The following is an 18,753-nucleotide window of genomic DNA, read 5'->3' on the forward strand; positions in this document are numbered from 1 at the left end:
TCCACTGCCTGCCACCTCCCTTCACAGCTCTTTTTAGGACACAGACCTCATGCCATCTCCCATTTACACCAGTCTCTGGCTGCCTTACAGGACACAGTCTAAAGGCCCATACACACTAGAAGATTCTTTGCTATCTGGATGGTTGGAATGAAAATCTAGAAATTTTTGGGAGCAAATGACAATTGACCATTTGCTTCTAAACATAGAAAATAGATTAAAATGGTCATTCAGCCAAATTGGTTACATCTATTTATGCAGATGACTGATTATGTCCATTTTCCAACTTTTGGGAGGAAATGGTTGGTTGAAATGAAATCTGGACATTTTTGGGAACAAATTACAATCAACCAACCATTTCCTTTCAAAAGTTGGAAAATGGACATAAGCAGTCATCTGCATAAATAGATGTAACCAATTTGGCTGAATGACCATTCTCATCTATTTTCTATGTTTAGGAGCAAATGGTCAATACAGTACATACCTGTTTCAAGTGTTAATGCTACATCTGCTGAGTTTATAAATGCATGGCTTGCACTAAATTATAAGAAAAGGAAGGGTGAGAGCAAAAAGTAGTGGTTCTGATACAGGAAAAAAACATGAGAAAGCTAAGTGAAACATAAGTTAATAGGGCCTACACAATTAGATCGGTTAGTAAATGCCCATACAGCACTCTGAGTGTAGGGGCATAGCGATAGCCGCGTTGCTATCGCCCAGCAATTAACATCCAGCATGCTTGATAAATCTAGTAAATCTAGAGAACAGTGGCCCTGGCAGATCACTCAGCACACATTGCTGACACATCACTGTGTGCTGAGCGATCCTGCTGAGTGTTCTGAGTGATCTAGCATTGCTCAGAACGCTCAGCAAATCGCTACATGCATAGGCCCCTTTTAGAGAGAGCAATACAATATGGGAATGTGGAGAGCCGGAGAGAAACTAGAGGAAACAAATTAAATGCCGGCCATCACAGCTAGCAATACTTGCAAATGATTGATACTTAATATATTATAATTATCGTGGGATCTTTTCTATAGGAAATGGGGGTTGAGGTTCAATGTTTCTATTGCTTAATTTGCAAGCTATTTAACTGTAACATTAGTATTTAACAAGTGCTGCTTGTCTCACAACACACTCAAGTTCAAGCATCCCCACATGTATATGTAATTAGAATAGCTGTTATTTCTGATTCACACTCTTCATTCCTACTTTTTTTTTTAAGTTGGGACAATGGAGACACTGAGAAGATGAGCCCTTGGGACATGGAATGTATACCCAATAATGGTATGTATTCATTTTCTATAAAATCATGTTCAGATTATAACTTTGCACTGTTAAACCAATGCTAATTTGGCATTTAGAGCTACATTAACCCTATAGTTGTAGGTTATTTATCTCTTATTTATGTGACTGAAGTCCCCGGGAGCCTTCCTTATCCCCCACAAATTCTGCGGCAGGCAGGGAGGCTTCCATCTGCCTGCCGCCGTCCCCGGGGTTACAAATCACCGCCAGGGTCAGCGAGCCCCTGCAGCGTTGAATAGGTTGATAGGGAGGGTTGGCAGCGAATGCTGCAGCCCTCCAGGACCCTGCGAGTGTGCAGCGAATCCTAAACAGGATTCGCTGCACCTTGCTAGAAATTGCATTGAATACTGGCCTAAATGTAGGTGCAATTGTGCCCATACAAAATAGAAGACACTAAATTGTACTACATCTCATGCATTTTGGGCTATTGCTTCCATTTGAATACCACAGAAGGTTTCCTTTGAATCTCAGTACTACTGCTGTTGAACCACTTAACTATGTTTAGCCTTTTAGTTGTTGTTGCTGTCATATAAGTAGAATTAAATGGTTTCTCCTCTATTTTGTGACTGCTAGCTGTGTTTCCTGAGGAGCTGGGCACCAGTGTTCCTTTGACACAAACCGAGGTTCGGTCGTTGCTCTACAGGTCCTTGGATGGAGAGTGGGGCAGTAGAAGTAGAGAGGAAGAATGTGAAAGGATCATTGCTGGGATCACTCAGTTGATGACTTTAGGTATAATTGAAATGTATTTAGTGTGTCACATGCTGCATCGAACATTTTAAGCATTTCTAATCTGGTATTTTTTATTTATTTAGATAATGCTTCTTCCTTTGTGGCTCCAGTAGACCTTCAAGCCTACCCTCTGTACAGCACTGTGGTGGCTTACCCAACTGACCTCAGTACAATTAAACAGCGACTGGAAAACAGATTCTACAGGTGAATAATGCCTTAATGGAGTGGTATTCTGTTTCATTTAATGTGTCAACATTTGTACTTGCAGGGAAACGAAGCAAATCTGAAGTTTTAACAAGCACATGTTTTTGTTTCCAGACGTCTCTCTTCATTAATGTGGGAGGTGCGATACATAGAGCATAACACCCGCACATTTAATGAGCCTGGAAGTCCAATTGTGAAGTTGGCCAAGTTTGTCACAGATATTTTGCTATATTTTATAAAGTAAGTCATGGTGCAGAAATATATACACTCCTTCAGTGTTCATTGCTCTCTTATCAGCAATGCACATTTCTTGTGATACCCAGTACACGAAGACATTCATATAATGTCACAAGCAGGCTTATATATATGTGTAACATACTACTTCAGGGGATCTTTAGGATTACCGGTGTTCTGTCATTTCTCTTTCCCTTCAGATTTCTTTGTCACTACTCTTTCCCTACAGATTTCAGAGCATTGCTTTTTTTTTTTTACAAGATAAATGCATTATGTAAAATTGCCTATTTGTGTATTAGGTATATGATTTTCCCAATGTTAATGTATTTTTACTGTAAGACTCTATATGAACATTAGGATTACAGATATTGTTTAATAAAATAGTTCTGTGTGCACACAGGGATCAGAGTGGCTATGATATCATCCCACAGTACAACATCATGAAGAAGAAGCTTTTGTCTGACTCAGAAGAGGTAAAGCAAAGGTTGCATGTATGCTTGTACAGGCATACACCCTCACATATAATCTATAACATATTAGAAAATTACATTTTCTTAAATGATTATTAGCGAAGCTTATAGATTGTATTCAATGTCATTTTATACCAATTATGCATAATATGGCTGTAAAGGTATTCAAAGCAAGCGGTTATTCAGGCTAGGAAAACATACCATTTGTCTAGCACACTGCCATACAATATGTAGCTTTGTATATGTAGCTAAAATGGAGTAGCTTAGATACACACATCTGTAAGTATGATAAGCCACTTGCAGCACTTCTGCCAAATGTGGAAATTATTATAAACAATGAGCCGGCTTATACAGTCATAACTGGAGGAACCCCAACTGTGGCACTACAAAGACCCTGCCAGCTACTGATAGAATCTCTATACCTCCTAGCCAATGATACACAAAATGGAGATTGCGCAATTATTTACATGCTAAAACAGGTGATTGAAAAGTAGTATATAGGATCGAAAAACACAACACATTTAAACAGTACTTTACCATAAAACAATTAAAGGGTAATTCTTTATCCACTATAGCGGATAAAGATGGACGTTTAGCATGCTCCAATTATCGGACAGGAAAAAGTGGTGGTTTCTCCCAAATTTTAGAATCTTGAGATCTCCCTGCACTATGACGAAGATTCCAGTTGGAAACAGGGAATAGAAGATTTATTGTATGCCTTCCATTTGTGTTCTATGGCAGTGTTTTACTTTTTACCAAACTTTCCACCTACATTTTCAGCCATTTCTTTGCCACAGTGATTCAGTTGCATTTCAAACGGGCTATGAGATGCATGAACCAGGGATTAGAAGCGACCATTGGGGGTGTGGATTATTAGACCGTCAATAGGTCTACCTCAGAAGGTCATTTGGTCGATTCTAAAAATGTTAACGGGGTCAAAATATCAACATGAAAAAAAGTGAACACGAAAAGTTGAACAAGAGGTTTTGCATTTTTAGGGTGCAACTGTCCACATGGACCGCCAATAAGTGAAACCCTTACTACCCGCCCATGGCTCCCCATGCTTCAGGCTTGGTGCCTCGCTACACTTGGCACATTATTACATATTCCCTTTGTGCCAACATGGATGGTGAAGTAAGAACAAGCTGGTTTAAAACAACAACAAAAAAATCATGAAACCTTGTGTTAAACTATTCATGTGTTAACCTTTTTCATGTTGACATTTTGACCCTGTGGGCCCAATGCATGTCAACCTTTTGGGATAGGCCTTTTGACTGTCTATCTAGAGACACTAGATCTATCATCCGGAACCAGATCATTTAAAGGTGAACTCAAGCAATTTTGGCAGGTTTCATTGGGGCAGAATAGCCTTTATAAAGTTTATTTTAGATTTCTGTTTCTTAAGGGCCCCATACATCAGCAATTAATTGTGACAATTTTCAGATATGGAGATGATTGCCACAATTAATTTTAGATGTGTGGGCTCCTCCTTTTGGCAATACCAATCAAAATCGCCAATCGATTGCTTAATCAGGTTTTTAAACATGTTTAATAATCTGGTATTATCTGCAGATCTTTTTTATATGTGTGGGCATTCCCAATTCGTCTTCTTCATCTATTTACATTATGAACAGCTGAGATGACAATTGATCGGGCAATTTCCAGATATGAAGATGCAATCTTTAGATGGAAAAATCTGCCGATCACTGAAATAAATCTGTAATGTGTGGGCAAAGTCAGATAGATTGTAAAATCCATTTATCTGGCCAAAAAATCCCTGTATCTGGAAATCCATAAATTGTGATTGCTGATGTATGGGGCCCATAAGGATGCTGGTACTGGATGGCTATAGCTTCACGTGATCTCGACAAACTATGACCATTTTCAGCATAATGGGCGCAACTTCTTTTAAAGTCTGGTCCATTCTAACGAGCTGCTGCTTCAGTGCTGTTGGGAACAACAACATTAAATAGACGCCTGCTGCTATTTCTCTCGTCGGAAATAGCGGCGGGGATTGAATACTCCCCTAAACTTAACTTCCTCCAGCTGATCATCCAAAAGGTTTGGAAAAGCAAAGGGATGCAGTCATACTGTGGAGGGGTATGCAATCTACCGCCACTATTTCCGAAGTGGGAAATAGCGGTGGCTCCCTATTCAATGATGTCTTTAGCAACAGCATTAAAGCGGGATCACAGCGGAACACACCCGACTTTAGAAGCTGTCGGGCCCGTTCTGCCGATAACGGCTGTGGATTGTCGCAATCCCGGCCGCAGATCGCCAATCCACGGCCGTTTTCGCAGCCACGCCCCTTTGCGCAGAGTGGCAGGCCGGACATTGAATCCCGCCTGTCGTTCTGCGGTCGATCAGACCACAAATGGGCCAGGATCACGGCTGTCGACAGGGATAGACAGCCGTGATCCTGGATTGCATACCCCCTGTGTATACCGCTATTTGTTTTCAACATGATTGTTACTTGACACAAGTGACCTTAAACAATGTGTTTCTTTAGTAGCTAAACGATAACTTGAAAGACATTTCTTTCATGTATGGCTTTGTGTAACCATGCTTTACACTTAAAGGAAGAAGAGAAAGATACAGATACACCTGTGACTTCTACAAGGAAAAGAAAGGTTAGTGTCCTAACAACCCTGCTTACTAAGTAATTCAGAATCTGCTCTGTGCATGATGCCAAGTCTCTTTCTATATTCACATTCACTGTTCTGATTTCCTCAGTAAATTGCACTAGCCACAGAAATATATTCTCCATCTAGCAATTATTTTATTTAACCTTCTATAACCTGTTACAATTTCACATTTTAAAGACCAAGAATTGCAATTGCGCACCTGGTATCATTCTGTTTTTGCTTTTGTATATGCCGTTTACCTCATTGGAAGTTATCAACGAACGTAATACTGTAGCTTCAGTCTGCAAATACAAAGAGATAAATACTTATACTGTAAATCACATACTAATTTCAAAGGTGTGTTCTTGGAGGTTTTTAAAAGCGCTTCTAAATTCAAGTGGAAAGTTGATTTAATTGTGAAAAAATCTAAAACCGTGTATGAACTAAGCACTGCTTGTCAAAATAAACTTTGAGGTACTTGGCATAATCTTGGCCAAAAATATGAGCGCAACAACTGCGACTAGGTGACTGCATTAGCAGTGTTTAGTATTTAAGGTATGCCCTTGCATTTTCTTTTTTCTTTGTGGAACTAAATGTTTCAGCATGGTGGCCCCACTCATTATGTTTAGAATCAGTCTGCGTAGTCTAAGGTCACCCCATATACATAATAATCTACGTTACTGCCACCTTACTATCCACTTAGATGAATGCAAAATATATTCAACAACATACCTGTTTCAGAACTAACCTAAAAATTTTAATGCATTTCAGGAGTACCAGCCAAAGCGTAAACTGCGCAGCAGAGCTCAGGCTTATGATCTCCAATCTTGGAAAAAGCAGTGCCAGGAGCTGTTAAATCTTATTTTCCAGTGTGAGGATTCTGAGCCTTTTCGACAACCAGTTGATCTTGACGAATACTCTGTGAGTTTTATCATATGTCAGGATAATATGACCAATGTGGAGAGATTTTTTTTTTTTCCGGAGGGGGAGGTTGTTTATTTAATTTTCAACCTTTTTACTTTTTCATGTTTCTTGTTAATGTATTATATAGTAATGCAATAATACAAATGGTATAGAGTCTGGTGTTGACCTGTAGTGCATACCAATTTAATCAGAAGTTGTTCCACTAGAACTGCGCAAAGATGCTAGTAGGTTGTATTTATAAACCATACAACCCCCGTGCAAAGGTTTTTTTTAAATATTTAGTGGTGCATTTTACCGCTCTGTGTGCTTGTTTCCAATAGTTGAAAGGTCAAGGTGGTTCGATATTTGACTCTTGTGCCATTTAAAGGGCGCTTACCCGCGGTAATACAAAATTAGGTCCATGGTCCGTTGCGGTTCAACCACCTACATAAGCTATTTTACCCAATTATCTCCACACTATTTCTGGATGAAGTTAGTATTCTGGTGGTCGGGATACCAGCAGTCAGAATACAGACACTGGCATTCAAGCTAGTGGCCACAAGCTGGAATATGAAAATCACTGAGGATAATGCCAGAATCCTAGCTTCTGACATCTCAGACAAAAATATTCAGGCGGTTTCAAGAGTGTGTGCAGGTGATAATGCTTTGATGGGAGAGAAAGAAAGTAATATTAATGAAACCGTAAACTGAGCATAGACTAGTGAATACAAGATTAAGGCTATGTGCATTCGAATAAGTAGGAATCAGTCCACTGGGAGAGGCCAAGAGCATAGTTTGGAAACAAATAGAATGTGCACTATCAACAGGGATGTTTAAATCATCCATGATGTTTGGGGATATCAGAGGATAAGAAATAAGGCAGCCAGGCAGAAAAATGTGAAACAATTTTAGTGTGGTGCAGGTGGGTATTAGATCACTGCAATCAGGTTGAAATGCCCCATAGCATGTATAATTTTTGTGAATGTGAATGATGGCACCTACAGTAGAATTGTGAATGTAGGACAGTAATGTTCGAACCTTACATCATTTTACGGTTTCCAGGCCTGGAGTTGGATATGTTTGAAGTGTAGACAGTCATGTGCAAATGCTGCAGGTAAGGCAGCATCTGATTGTGAGACACATGTTTTTCATTGCCAGAATGTTAAAGTTGGTTTGATATAGAGGTCATGGATGTGAAATTATAGAATGCATATGGGATATTTGGGTGGGACCAGAATTTGGATAGACATTTTCAGGATGTGTGTGAATATATTTTGTGGCTACAGGTTAAGAAATTCATGAGTGTTAATACGAGGGGAGTTTATCATTAAAGAGGCAGTTCGCAGGGAGAGTGAATGGTGCTCTACATGAGACCAAGACCAACTTATGATACATGGTGATTTAAATAAAAGGCCAGATAATAGTCCAATATAATAGGATAAGGTGATACAGTATCAAACTGTAATAGGTTAGCAGTTATATATTTAATTGGGTACTTGTTTCCTAGCAGGGCAACCAGACTTCCTACGTACGCTAACATAGTGAAATCGCATCGCACGGCCATTTTTGGTGGCATGAGATGTGAGATGCGATCTCCGTAATTAATATGGTAAAACCTAAAACACCACCACTCTCCACCTCACCCCAAAGTGTGGCGAGCGCAGCGGAACGCGTCCTCCGAACTTTCCATACCCCCACTATCTACGTCGGCGTGAAGTTTATTTTATATAGTGTGGCGAGCCAGAAGCGTGGCGAGCCCCACGAGGAGACATGGAATACATGTAAAGTAATTTGCGTACGCTCGCCACGCTTCGGGCTCTGTGGCTCGCTGCGCTCGCCACACTATATAGAATCAACTCCACGCCGACGTGGATAGTGGGGGTATGAAAAGGTCAGAGGACGCGTTCCGCTGCGCTCGCCACACTTCGGGGTGACATGGAGACTGGTGGTGTTTTACCATATAAACTACTGAGATCGCATCTCATGCCACAAAAAAGGGCCATGCGATTTCACTAAGGGTGCAGTTAATAAATTAACTAAATTAACTACTGAGATCGCTTCACAAAGCACAAAAAGCCATGCAATGTGCGATGCGATTTCACTACGCAGAATAGCCCACTAAGCACATTTAACAATTGCCCTGTAAAATGTTAATAGTCAATTAATAAAAAAAAATTCATTTCAGAACTGAAACCTGCTTTAACTTGTGTTATGATTGAAAACTTAAACTTTGTAAATAATTGCACAATGTTTGTATGTATGTGTTTATATGTATGAATGGGGTGTGTGTGTGTGTGTGTATATAGATATATAATTAATTTTTTTCATGAGGTAGAAAGGCACAACATTATATATAAGATCAGTTTGTGCACGGTCAGTTTAAATGATAGCATGGTAGTGTCTCAACCTTGATGGAATCCACATGAGACGACCAGCACAAATGCGTAGAAAAATGTAAAAATGTAATGAAGCATGAAGTAACAGCAATGACAGCTTATACATTTGGTGAACAACCCATTAGGCAATCAAACATGCATTACTGAAAGTGGTACCATTCTGGACAGCCATTTCGGTGCCACAGCACCTTTATCAACTGTGAGGGCAGACTCTGTTGACAAAGGTGCAAAGGCACTGAAACGGCCATCCGGAATGGGACCTCTTTTAGGCCTGATTGGCTAATGGGTTGTTCACCACATGTATAAGCTGTGTGTATGTATGTATGTATATGTGTGTGTGTGTATATGTGTGTGTGTGTGTATATATGTATATATGTATGTATGTATATATATATATATATATATATATATATATATATATATATATATATATATATATATATATATATATATATATATTTTTTTTTTTTTTATTATTTTTTTTCTGTTCTTAGGACTATCGAGACATAATTGAAACGCCAATGGATTTTGGTACAGTCAGAGAAAAATTGGAGGCTGGAAATTATGAATCTCCCTCGGAACTGTGCAAGGATGTGAGGCTAATTTTCAGCAATTCAAAGTCCTATACACCAAGCAAGAGATCAAAGGTTTGTCTGGTTTTTGTATACATGCAGCTTTGGGAAGGAGGTTGTAGGATACGGTTTGTTTTGGGTCTTTTTTTTTTCTGTCCATAATGTCTCTAATGGAGTATTAATATGCAAGCTCAACAAAGCTACATGCATAATTAAAATTGTGGTACTGTAAGGTATTTGTAGGGCGTATGTGGATTTTTATATAATAATGAAAATGTTAATTAAATCAATTTGACTTCTCCTAGATCTACAGCATGAGTTTGCGGCTGTCTGCATTCTTCGAGGAACGGGTTAGCACCATTTTGTCAGACTATCAATCTGCTATCAAGTTTCATCAGAGGAACACAATAACAAAACGGAAGAGAAGGAATCACAGTAGCTCTTCTAGCAGCAGCACAGCATCCAGGTATTTCCAGAAATCACCTTCAGTTAAACAGTACCTGCAGAACATCACATACATGCAGGGGTTATGGAAGCCAATATACATGAAAATAATTAGCAAAGCAGAAAATGTTTTTTAGGTACAGATGGAGCCGATCATCTGAGCGTCTCCCCGCGTGCCGATCACCATCCCACGCTGGCAAATGGCGCGACCCCCATTCTTGGCAATGGACGCGCGGCCGCGTGAGCCGCTCACGCGTCCATGTCCGCTGGCAGAGACAATAAGAACGGCCCCATCTGTAGTTAGGTGTTTTTAGTTTGATTTGATGCAATATCTACCGATTTTTCTTATTTTTTAGCCCTGAAAGGAAAAGAAAATATGTAAAACATCAATCCAAACAAGAAACCACAGCGATGTCTCCAGGACCAGCACCCCAACGTTTACTGGCTCAAAAAGTGCTGATAAATGGCAAGGGGACAGAATCCAGTCCGGTGGCTCGAACACGAAGTTACAGGCGACACATAGAGCCAGATGTTGCTGATCAACCATCTACATCTGTAACACCTAAACTCATGGTGACGCGACCTAATAATGCTGCAATTCCAGGAAAGTCTGGTAAGTATATTTTTAACCACTTAATTAACGTTTTCACCAAAACTGCACAGAAATTTACCTTTTTTTAACCTTTCATAGTGTTCCTTCTAGGAGCTTCGGCCGGCAGGGCACCGCTTCAAAAGGGGCAGTGTGAAGGGTGCAGACCGGGCCTGCCGACGTCACTATTTTGGGCAGTTTTTGTCTGGGCTGTGACAAAAAGGGGCGGGCCCAGCCGCTACCATCAAGAAAAGGGGCGGCCCGGCCCCCCTGAAGGCTTTGCACTGCCGGGGAAGTGCCGGGCATCTCTCTACAGCGGCACCGGGCTTCTCCGGTCTCACCTGCAGGGAGGAAGGCAGGCTGTTTTAGCGGGGCACGGCCAGCGAGGCAGGGTGCATTTTTAAAGATATATATATATATATCTATCTTTAAAAAAATACACCTGTGGTGTGCTTTGTACCCGTAACCCATGTCCATTGGCCATGCTATAATTTTTACTTCCCATGTCCATTAGAAATATGCCCCTTAGTGGCAAAGATCCCCTGAATCAACCACCTGGTAGTAACCAATCATTGGAAGAGACTTCACTCTCTTCCTCCGTATCAATGGTCCTTCGTTAAATACTCATTATCAAAGTCCTAGCAAGAGATAAAAGGTTTGTCTGGTTTTTGTATACATGCAGCTTTGGGAAGGAGGTTGCAGGATACGGTTTGTTTTGGGTCTTTTTTTTTTCTGTCCATAATGTCTCTAATGGAGTATTAATATGCTCCCCCCCCCCCCTATATATATATATATATTGTTGCCCTACTTACACTTTTTTAGGAATGTCGCTAGCAAGGCACAGTGATCAGGACAGGGGAAGTGCAAAGCCCTAGCCTTCCTTGCCTAGGCAAGTCATAATAGGCACTAATTAAGTTTTACATTTATAGGAAAGGTCAATTTAATGTGGTCTTAACCTGGAAAGGGTGAGGATTAATACTTATTCAGTGCCCAATATTAAACCATCCCACCTTTGTGCCTGGTTCCAAAAATTGCAGTTGGCTGCAAACGGACGGTCAATTCAAATATCAAATTCCAACCAAAAACAATTCTGCGCAATTTAAAAAGTTCAAATGGGGCTGCTAGTGTGAAGTCCAATCCCCTGTCCGCCTTTCCCAATGGCGGTGATTTAGGACACATAGAGGCGAGTATCCAAATATACAAATTGGGGGTCGGTCCTCAACACCAGTGCTCAGACAGATCTTATCTACCCCACCTCCCTTAGGGGTAAATGGCGCCTCCTCTTCTCCAAAAATAAATCTCAATGGTTCTATATAGACCCTGGATTTCTTTCATACGTCACACGGTCACGAATTCCATCCCATAGAAGGTTTCCCTCATAGGAAGAGATTAGAAAATATAGTGCAAAACCACTTTTTATTTTCAACACATATAGTAAAAACTTTACTTTTTACTGTTTTTACTATATGTGTTGAAAATAAAAAGTGGTTTTGCACTATATTTTCTAATCTCTTCCTATGAGGGAAACCTTCTATGGGATGGAATTCGTGACCGTGTGACGTATGATAGAACCATTGAGATTCATTTTTGGAGAAGAGGAGACGCTATTTACCCCTAAGGGAGGTGTGGTAGATAAGATCTGTCTGAGTGCTGGTGTTGAGGACGGTCAATTCAATAGCTCAAATAGCCAGATGCCTTCGCCCTTTCATTAGTCTGGTTTCATAATTAATCCAATTTTTCTTTTACTGTAATCCAATATGTGGCCCTCACCTTCAATAAGACTATATATTACCATTTCTGTCACAACGTAACCTTGGGTTGTGATCTCCAGTGGCCTACCATATTAATAAATACAACTAACTAGCTAATGGTCCCCAATTTATTAAGTTTCTTGTAAAGCACAACGCAATATGCTGTGCTAAAGTATCACTAAACAACCTTGCTCAAACATGTACTTACAGTACCTTTTGTCATTCAGTATTTGGCTTTTTTTTTACCCAGAGAGGGAAGGGACATTATGGTGCAGTTCTCTGCTCTTCTGCTACACAACCCACCTTCTTTCTGTAGATACATGATTGTAAAGTAGCTTACTCCAACCTGCTCTCATATTGATTCACCTATAGACCTGGGCCAACAAATGGCTGGTTGCTTGTGGTCTACCGGTTGCTATTTATTTCTTAGAAAAGTGTTGCCCGAAGCCTCTGATTTGTATAACGTTTTAGACAATGAAAGCAAACATCTGGTTATCGGCAACATCACTTTTTCTAGATGACTTCTAGTGGAACACCTTACAGAAATTTCCCCCTTCCTAGTTTTCTTGAGCACTATTCAACTATTTTTTGTGACAGTTTACGGTGTTGCACATCTATTGTTTCTATGTAATTGTTGAGATTTGCATATAAAAATATGTTGAGTAAAATGTTAATTGGGCACCCACCCCTACATGCAGACCATGATTCGTTATACGAATTACATATTCAGTGTACAATTTAATAGATGGTACATGTGCACATTACAACAATTCTTTAAAACAATTGTCATAATAGATACCGGGAGTTACATCCAACACACAGTATAAAATACGAGGTACTGTGTGCTATTCATATATAGAAAATATTGACTGACTTTGATTCCTGTGCATTTTTCATTATGTGCAAAAAGCACTATTCCAAGAATAAGAAATGTTTTTGTAATGTCATTTTAAAGTTTATGCTTACAGCAGTTGTTTATAAATTGGATTTGAGTATATAAAATCAAAAATCTAAGTAATTGAAATTATTACATCTAAGTTCTTTTAAGAGCTTTCAGTATGATCTTAGTAGTTTCACAATCTGCTGTGGAGATTCTTTTATATAGGAGGAAGTAGTCCTTCTGGCTTAGTGAAGACAAGGATGTGGAGAGGTAGTGGCCTCTGGGTGTCCCACAAATTCTACTCATGTCAGGTGGAGATACTAAGAACATGGGGATTGTACACGAAATGTTTTAGCAGATTAAAACACAAAGTAGCAGGTACAGGACAAAGAAAGTCAGTAAGGGCGGTCTCTTTTTTTTTTTTTTTTCTAAAATATGTTTATTTTCAGCAATCGGATAATTATCCATGCAGTAGACATAAAAATAAGGCACAAAACCGAACTGAGCAAGAATACATTTACATAGATAACATCAAAGATACAGTAAAAAAAAGTATATGGAAGAAAACATAAATAATCCATTAAAGATAAGAACTAGTATATGAAGGATCAATAAATAGCAGCATAATTGACACGGATCATGTAATATCCGATTACTCCATTGCAAGAAATTCTCATATATGCAATAAAATATTCTCAATCACAACTTAAGTCTTCGTGAACATGTCTTTGACATGGATATAACAGAACCTTGGCTTTGGAAAAAAAAGACTGACCGTGTATTAAAGGGGATTAGACCAGGGGAAGGATAGTAGTAGTGGGAGAAAGGGAGAGAAAACCAGGAAAGGACACTTTAAGTGCTGCAAATATTCCTATTTTATTTCAATATTTTTCCTTCCATAAAGGCTTTGCTGCTACTGTACTGTGGCTTATGAATTACAGTATTCATAAGCCACAGACTCCAACTTAACTGGGTGTTCCCATTTTGCTGTACTCTATATAATAACTACTCTGAATCCATTGATTCCAGACAGAAATCTAAGAGAAATGTACAGCACTTAAATTGTTCTGTGGCGAATTCTATGGACTCCTAATTGTCTTTTATATTATAGCCGTACAAGAAAACACCATAAAACATCCCAAAAGTCAAACCACAACAGCCAGTGCCAGCCAACCAACAACCAGTAATCTGGCAAAGAACAGTATACCCAAAGAAAATCTGGATAAAGAGAAAACATTGAAGCGAAGGATGAGAGGGTTGTCCAGCCCATCTCAAGGTAGCTATCTAAATACAAAACTAATTGGTAGAGAACATTTAGCCTTATACAGTGTTACAATAGAGGGTATACGGAAAATTAGGTCGACACAAGCAAGCTGTCCACATGAGTATTTCAGATTTTTTTTTTTAAAGTCACGTTCATATTTTACCATCCTAATAGGCATAGAGGAGAATATAATAGTGTGCCTAGCGCAGCGAAAATGTGTCTGAAGCATGGCGAGTGCAGCGGTACACTAAAGTGTCGACACAAATGCCCCCAAACAATCTGAAAACCACATGTTGACTTTTTCCCAATTCAACCTTTTGACCATATCGACCTAAGCTTATCATCCACTCACTGGCCATCTCACGGCTTGACTACTGTAATGCTCTCCTCACCGGCCCCGCTTGATCCCAACTGGCTCCTCTCCAATCTGTCCTCAACTCTGCAGCCAGGCTAATCTTTCTCTCCCGCCGCTCTTAATTCTGCCACTCCCCTTCAACAAAATCTGCACTGGCTCCCATTCCCCTACAGGATTTTCTTCAAACACCTCACACTCACATACAGGGCCATCTCTAATTCCATTGCTCCATATATCTCTAACCTCATCTCCATTCATACACCCTCCCACCCTCTATGGTCGGCTGATGACTGTTGTCTCTCCTCCACCCTGATCACTGCTTCTCATGCTAGAGTACAGGACTTTGCCCGTGCTGCACCTCTTCAGTAGAACTCACTCCCTCGCTCCATTACTGTCTCCCCGACCTTGCATAGATTTAAACTGGCACTGAAAACTCACCTTTTCATCAAAGCGTACCCTTCCACTGCGTGAACTAGCTGGTTCTCCGACCCCTTGCCTGTTTATATCCTGCTATCTAGCCACTACCCACTTGCTTGCAACTCTTGTAATCTGTCTTTCTGCCATTCCTACTAGATTGTAAACTCCTCCAAGCAGGGCCCTCTTCCCTCCTGTTGTCAAAGCCCACTTCTCTTCACATTTCACTCACAGCTCTCCTATACTCAAACACTCAGTGACCATCTTCGTCTGCATACTCATCTCCATCATTGGCCTCAAGCCTCTAGTTGTATGTTTATTGAGTCCTCACTACTTATATTTAAGCTGTAATGTATATTGAACTGTGGCACTCTTTATTTGTACTCTATTTTTGTTATTTATTAAATGTTATGCCAAGTTTTGTCTCCCTGTATTGTTCCTTTGTACGGCGCTGCAAAACACTTGTGGCGCCTTTATAAATAAAATTATAATAATAATAATGCATGCCTACCTTTTTATGTGTTTATCTTCTACATGTCGACCTAATGATCCACACCTCAATAGAGTTCATTATAACTTTACAATTGTGGATGTTTATAGCATATGAAGTAATGTATTTTAATGTGTGAATATGTTGCAGCTGAAAGAAAAGGTGACCTACTGCCACCAGCAAGTGTTAAGGTCAATGGACACAGTAGCCTTCCAAACAAGCCTGCCGTGAAGGGGCGTCCTGGCCGGAAACCGAAGATTATCCTTAATAATAACAACGGTAACAATGACTCCAACAATACTGTTCAAGTTGTACCTAAGAAAAGAGGACGAAAGCCAAAATATCCAAGAAATGATGACCAGCAGCAAATTGTTCCCCAAAACACTCCTCAACCTGTACTGCACACACTCAAAAAGATTAAGGAACAGCCTACTTCTTCCTCATACAATACTCATACAGAGTTGAACATTAAGAGTGAGAATGAGGTACCCAAAAAACGGAGAGGTAGGAAACCAAAAGTAAAAACTGTGCCACTGGAGGAAACTTCTCCTCCTCCTCCTCCTCCTCCTCCTCCCACTTCTGTTTTACCATTACAAACTGAACTACAATATGAAAGAGAGGAAAATGTCAAAATACAAACTAGAAGTAAATGTAGAAAGCCTGAAGAGCCAGTGGACATATCTACAGATGCTTCTGAAGGACTTGATAATTCAGAATCCCAAATGAGAACTAGAAATCAGGGAAGGAGAACTGCCTTTTACAATGAAGAGGATTCTGAAGAGGAACAGAGACAATTGCTATTTGAAGACACTTCTTTAACTTTTGGAACCTCAAGCAGAGGAAGAGTTCGGAAATTAACAGAGAAAGCAAAAGCAAATTTAATAGGCTGGTAAATTTACTCGAAATGCAGCTTTAATAAAGAAAATATAATCTTGTGCTGCTATAAAGGATTGAAAATGCTTCTGGGGAAGGGGGGAGTAGTCCTTTTTGTCAGATTTGTTTAATTTTTTAAAGTTTGCTATTTATTGCCTATGGATTAGGTTTAAGCATTCAGTATGTGTAGCTCTTGGTTTAAGGAAGTTAAGGCCAGATTATGCTCAGGGCATACACATTGAAAATCTTTTAAAATGCATTCTTGAGTTCTGTACGATGACTAGAAAAGACCTTCGATATTTGACTCCTTATGGTACATTGCATTAAATGCAGAGTTGGCATTGGTTTGGGGGGTATGCTGACTGTGGTAACTGACTGAGGGATATGTCCTAGCACAGAGAAATCTAAATGTTACCTCTAATGTGGGGCAAAAATACATAATCTTAGTCTTTGTGCGTTATCTTATTACATAGGCAGTGAAAAAATATTATATATACATATACCAGTGTATATTTATATATACTTATATATCCACATTGGAAAATATTTCATTTATGTCTAATTTTTCAGACCATGATTCTAATATCAATAAATCAGATTAGTGTGCCAAAGACTGAGACTGAATGCAGCTAAAGCCTACAATTTGTGTCAGAATAGCGCACAATCTTTGTGTATATAACAGGTATACAAAATAACTTGTATATTGCTTTCCAAATCTTGTAAGCTGTGCTCACCTCTTGTTTTGGTACTTTTGTTAATAAATTGCAGTGGCAGGGTTCTTTCAAGAGACATTTTAGAATTGTCAAAAATGTTTAAGCTTGAGAGTTAGATGAAAAAAAATATATATATATATATTTTTATTTTTTTTGGTGTTTCCCACTTACTGGAAGTTTCCAGTAAATGTGAGTTTTAGAAATACTGATTATTGCTATGATCATGTTGCCTAGATTATTATTATTTTTTACATGTATAACAAATTACAACTTTCTTATAATATTCAGAAAGTTTTTGTCCTAGTTCCTTTCCGTCTAGACAAGGGGAGAGGAAAAAACATGACTACATTTATATTTAACAAAATGTATATTGGAATGTGGCTTTAAAATAAATGCTTTTTTATTGGCAACATATTGTGATAATCAGTATTGTGAATGTTTTATGGTTTGAAATTGTACTGCTACTTTGGGAAACTACCTTCCTTGTTTAAATGTTTATCCCACTGTACTTAACTGCAAAAATGTGTACAGAATAAAACCTGTACATGTGTACACATGTAAATGTAACACAGCATTTTATAATCCAGGTATCAAAAGTTTTACATGATTTTTTTTTTTAGGCAAACCTAGAATTGAAAACTAAATTTTAAAATGTCAATGTGTAGTTTGATTTTAAAGGTTAGGTAGGTTACATAAAGGTCAATCCATTTTTCATGTCGTTTTGATTTTATAAAGTAATGTCAATGCACACTGTTTTATTTTTCATTAATGATGTTCCTTGGTATTTCTACCACACTGACAAAAGTAAATAGACATTTTGAGAAAAATATCATTTAATTTGTGTGCCTTGTATTTTTTTTTTTCTACAGAAATCCTGTATAATAAAATTGTCTATTTTAGCTGAATGTATTAAACAATGCACTGCTGTGGAAAAAGGAAACTGTTATTCATTTGATACGTGCACTCCAGCACTATATTTCTCTGTAGTTATTTTATTGAAAACTGGCTAATATGTCCCTTTTGAAAGATTGTTACTTTAAAAATTCAAGGCTATATCTAGGTAATTTTACAGATTAGAACCTTGTATCTCCTCCTGAATTAAAATGTTACCTATAAAATCCATTACTGTTATAGACTCTTTTCAAAAGCTTGTCCGCTTTTTAATCCATTTCTACACATGTGCACACACTGGAAAAAGAATCCTCTTGCAACTGCAAGGTTTTAGAATTTGGTCTATTTTCAACTATAAAAGCTTTATATTGGCATGTTAAAAACATTGCTTAGAAATGTGGTTACCAAATTTTTCTGAATCATGGTGATTGTCCACATTTTAGGTTTGGCAGGTCTAGGACCACCAACCCAAGAAACAGCTTCATGAGGCTTGTGGCATCCCAGAGTGCCCTAGACACAGGTTGGGAAACACTGGCTTAGATTGTTACTCAATATGTATCTGTTCCTCCTTATATCATATATCAGTACAATATTAAAGATGATTTTAGTAAAATAAAGGTTTAAAAAATAAAAAAAGTATCATAAAACAATTAAATGT

The 18,753-nt window shown here is 38.8% G+C and overlaps 1 protein-coding gene across 2 annotated transcripts in view; it reads left to right on the plus strand.

The window, feature by feature from the left end:
• PHIP (PHIP subunit of CUL4-Ring ligase complex) overlaps nucleotides 1-18,326 on the plus strand; it is a 110,093-nt gene extending 91,767 nt beyond the window's left edge. The window contains exons 29-40 of one of the 2 annotated variants that reach the window (XM_083177163.1): nucleotides 1,220-1,281; nucleotides 1,873-2,028; nucleotides 2,112-2,232; nucleotides 2,347-2,472; nucleotides 2,867-2,939; nucleotides 5,516-5,566; nucleotides 6,332-6,481; nucleotides 9,354-9,506; nucleotides 9,737-9,897; nucleotides 10,232-10,488; nucleotides 14,207-14,371; nucleotides 15,769-18,326. In XM_083177163.1, coding sequence (XP_083033289.1) covers nucleotides 1,220-1,281; nucleotides 1,873-2,028; nucleotides 2,112-2,232; nucleotides 2,347-2,472; nucleotides 2,867-2,939; nucleotides 5,516-5,566; nucleotides 6,332-6,481; nucleotides 9,354-9,506; nucleotides 9,737-9,897; nucleotides 10,232-10,488; nucleotides 14,207-14,371; nucleotides 15,769-16,511 — 2,218 coding nt within the window. In that variant the 3' untranslated portion in view covers nucleotides 16,512-18,326. The remainder of the gene's footprint in view (nucleotides 1-1,219; nucleotides 1,282-1,872; nucleotides 2,029-2,111; nucleotides 2,233-2,346; nucleotides 2,473-2,866; nucleotides 2,940-5,515; nucleotides 5,567-6,331; nucleotides 6,482-9,353; nucleotides 9,507-9,736; nucleotides 9,898-10,231; nucleotides 10,489-14,206; nucleotides 14,372-15,768) is intronic. The other variant, XM_083177164.1, reaches the window with a different exon arrangement.
• The last annotated feature ends 427 nt before the right edge of the window (nucleotides 18,327-18,753 follow it).

This window comes from Crinia signifera, chromosome 3 (assembly GCF_055691185.1).
Source record: "Crinia signifera chromosome 3, ASM5569118v1, whole genome shotgun sequence".
Lineage (NCBI taxonomy): Eukaryota > Metazoa > Chordata > Amphibia > Anura > Myobatrachidae > Crinia > Crinia signifera.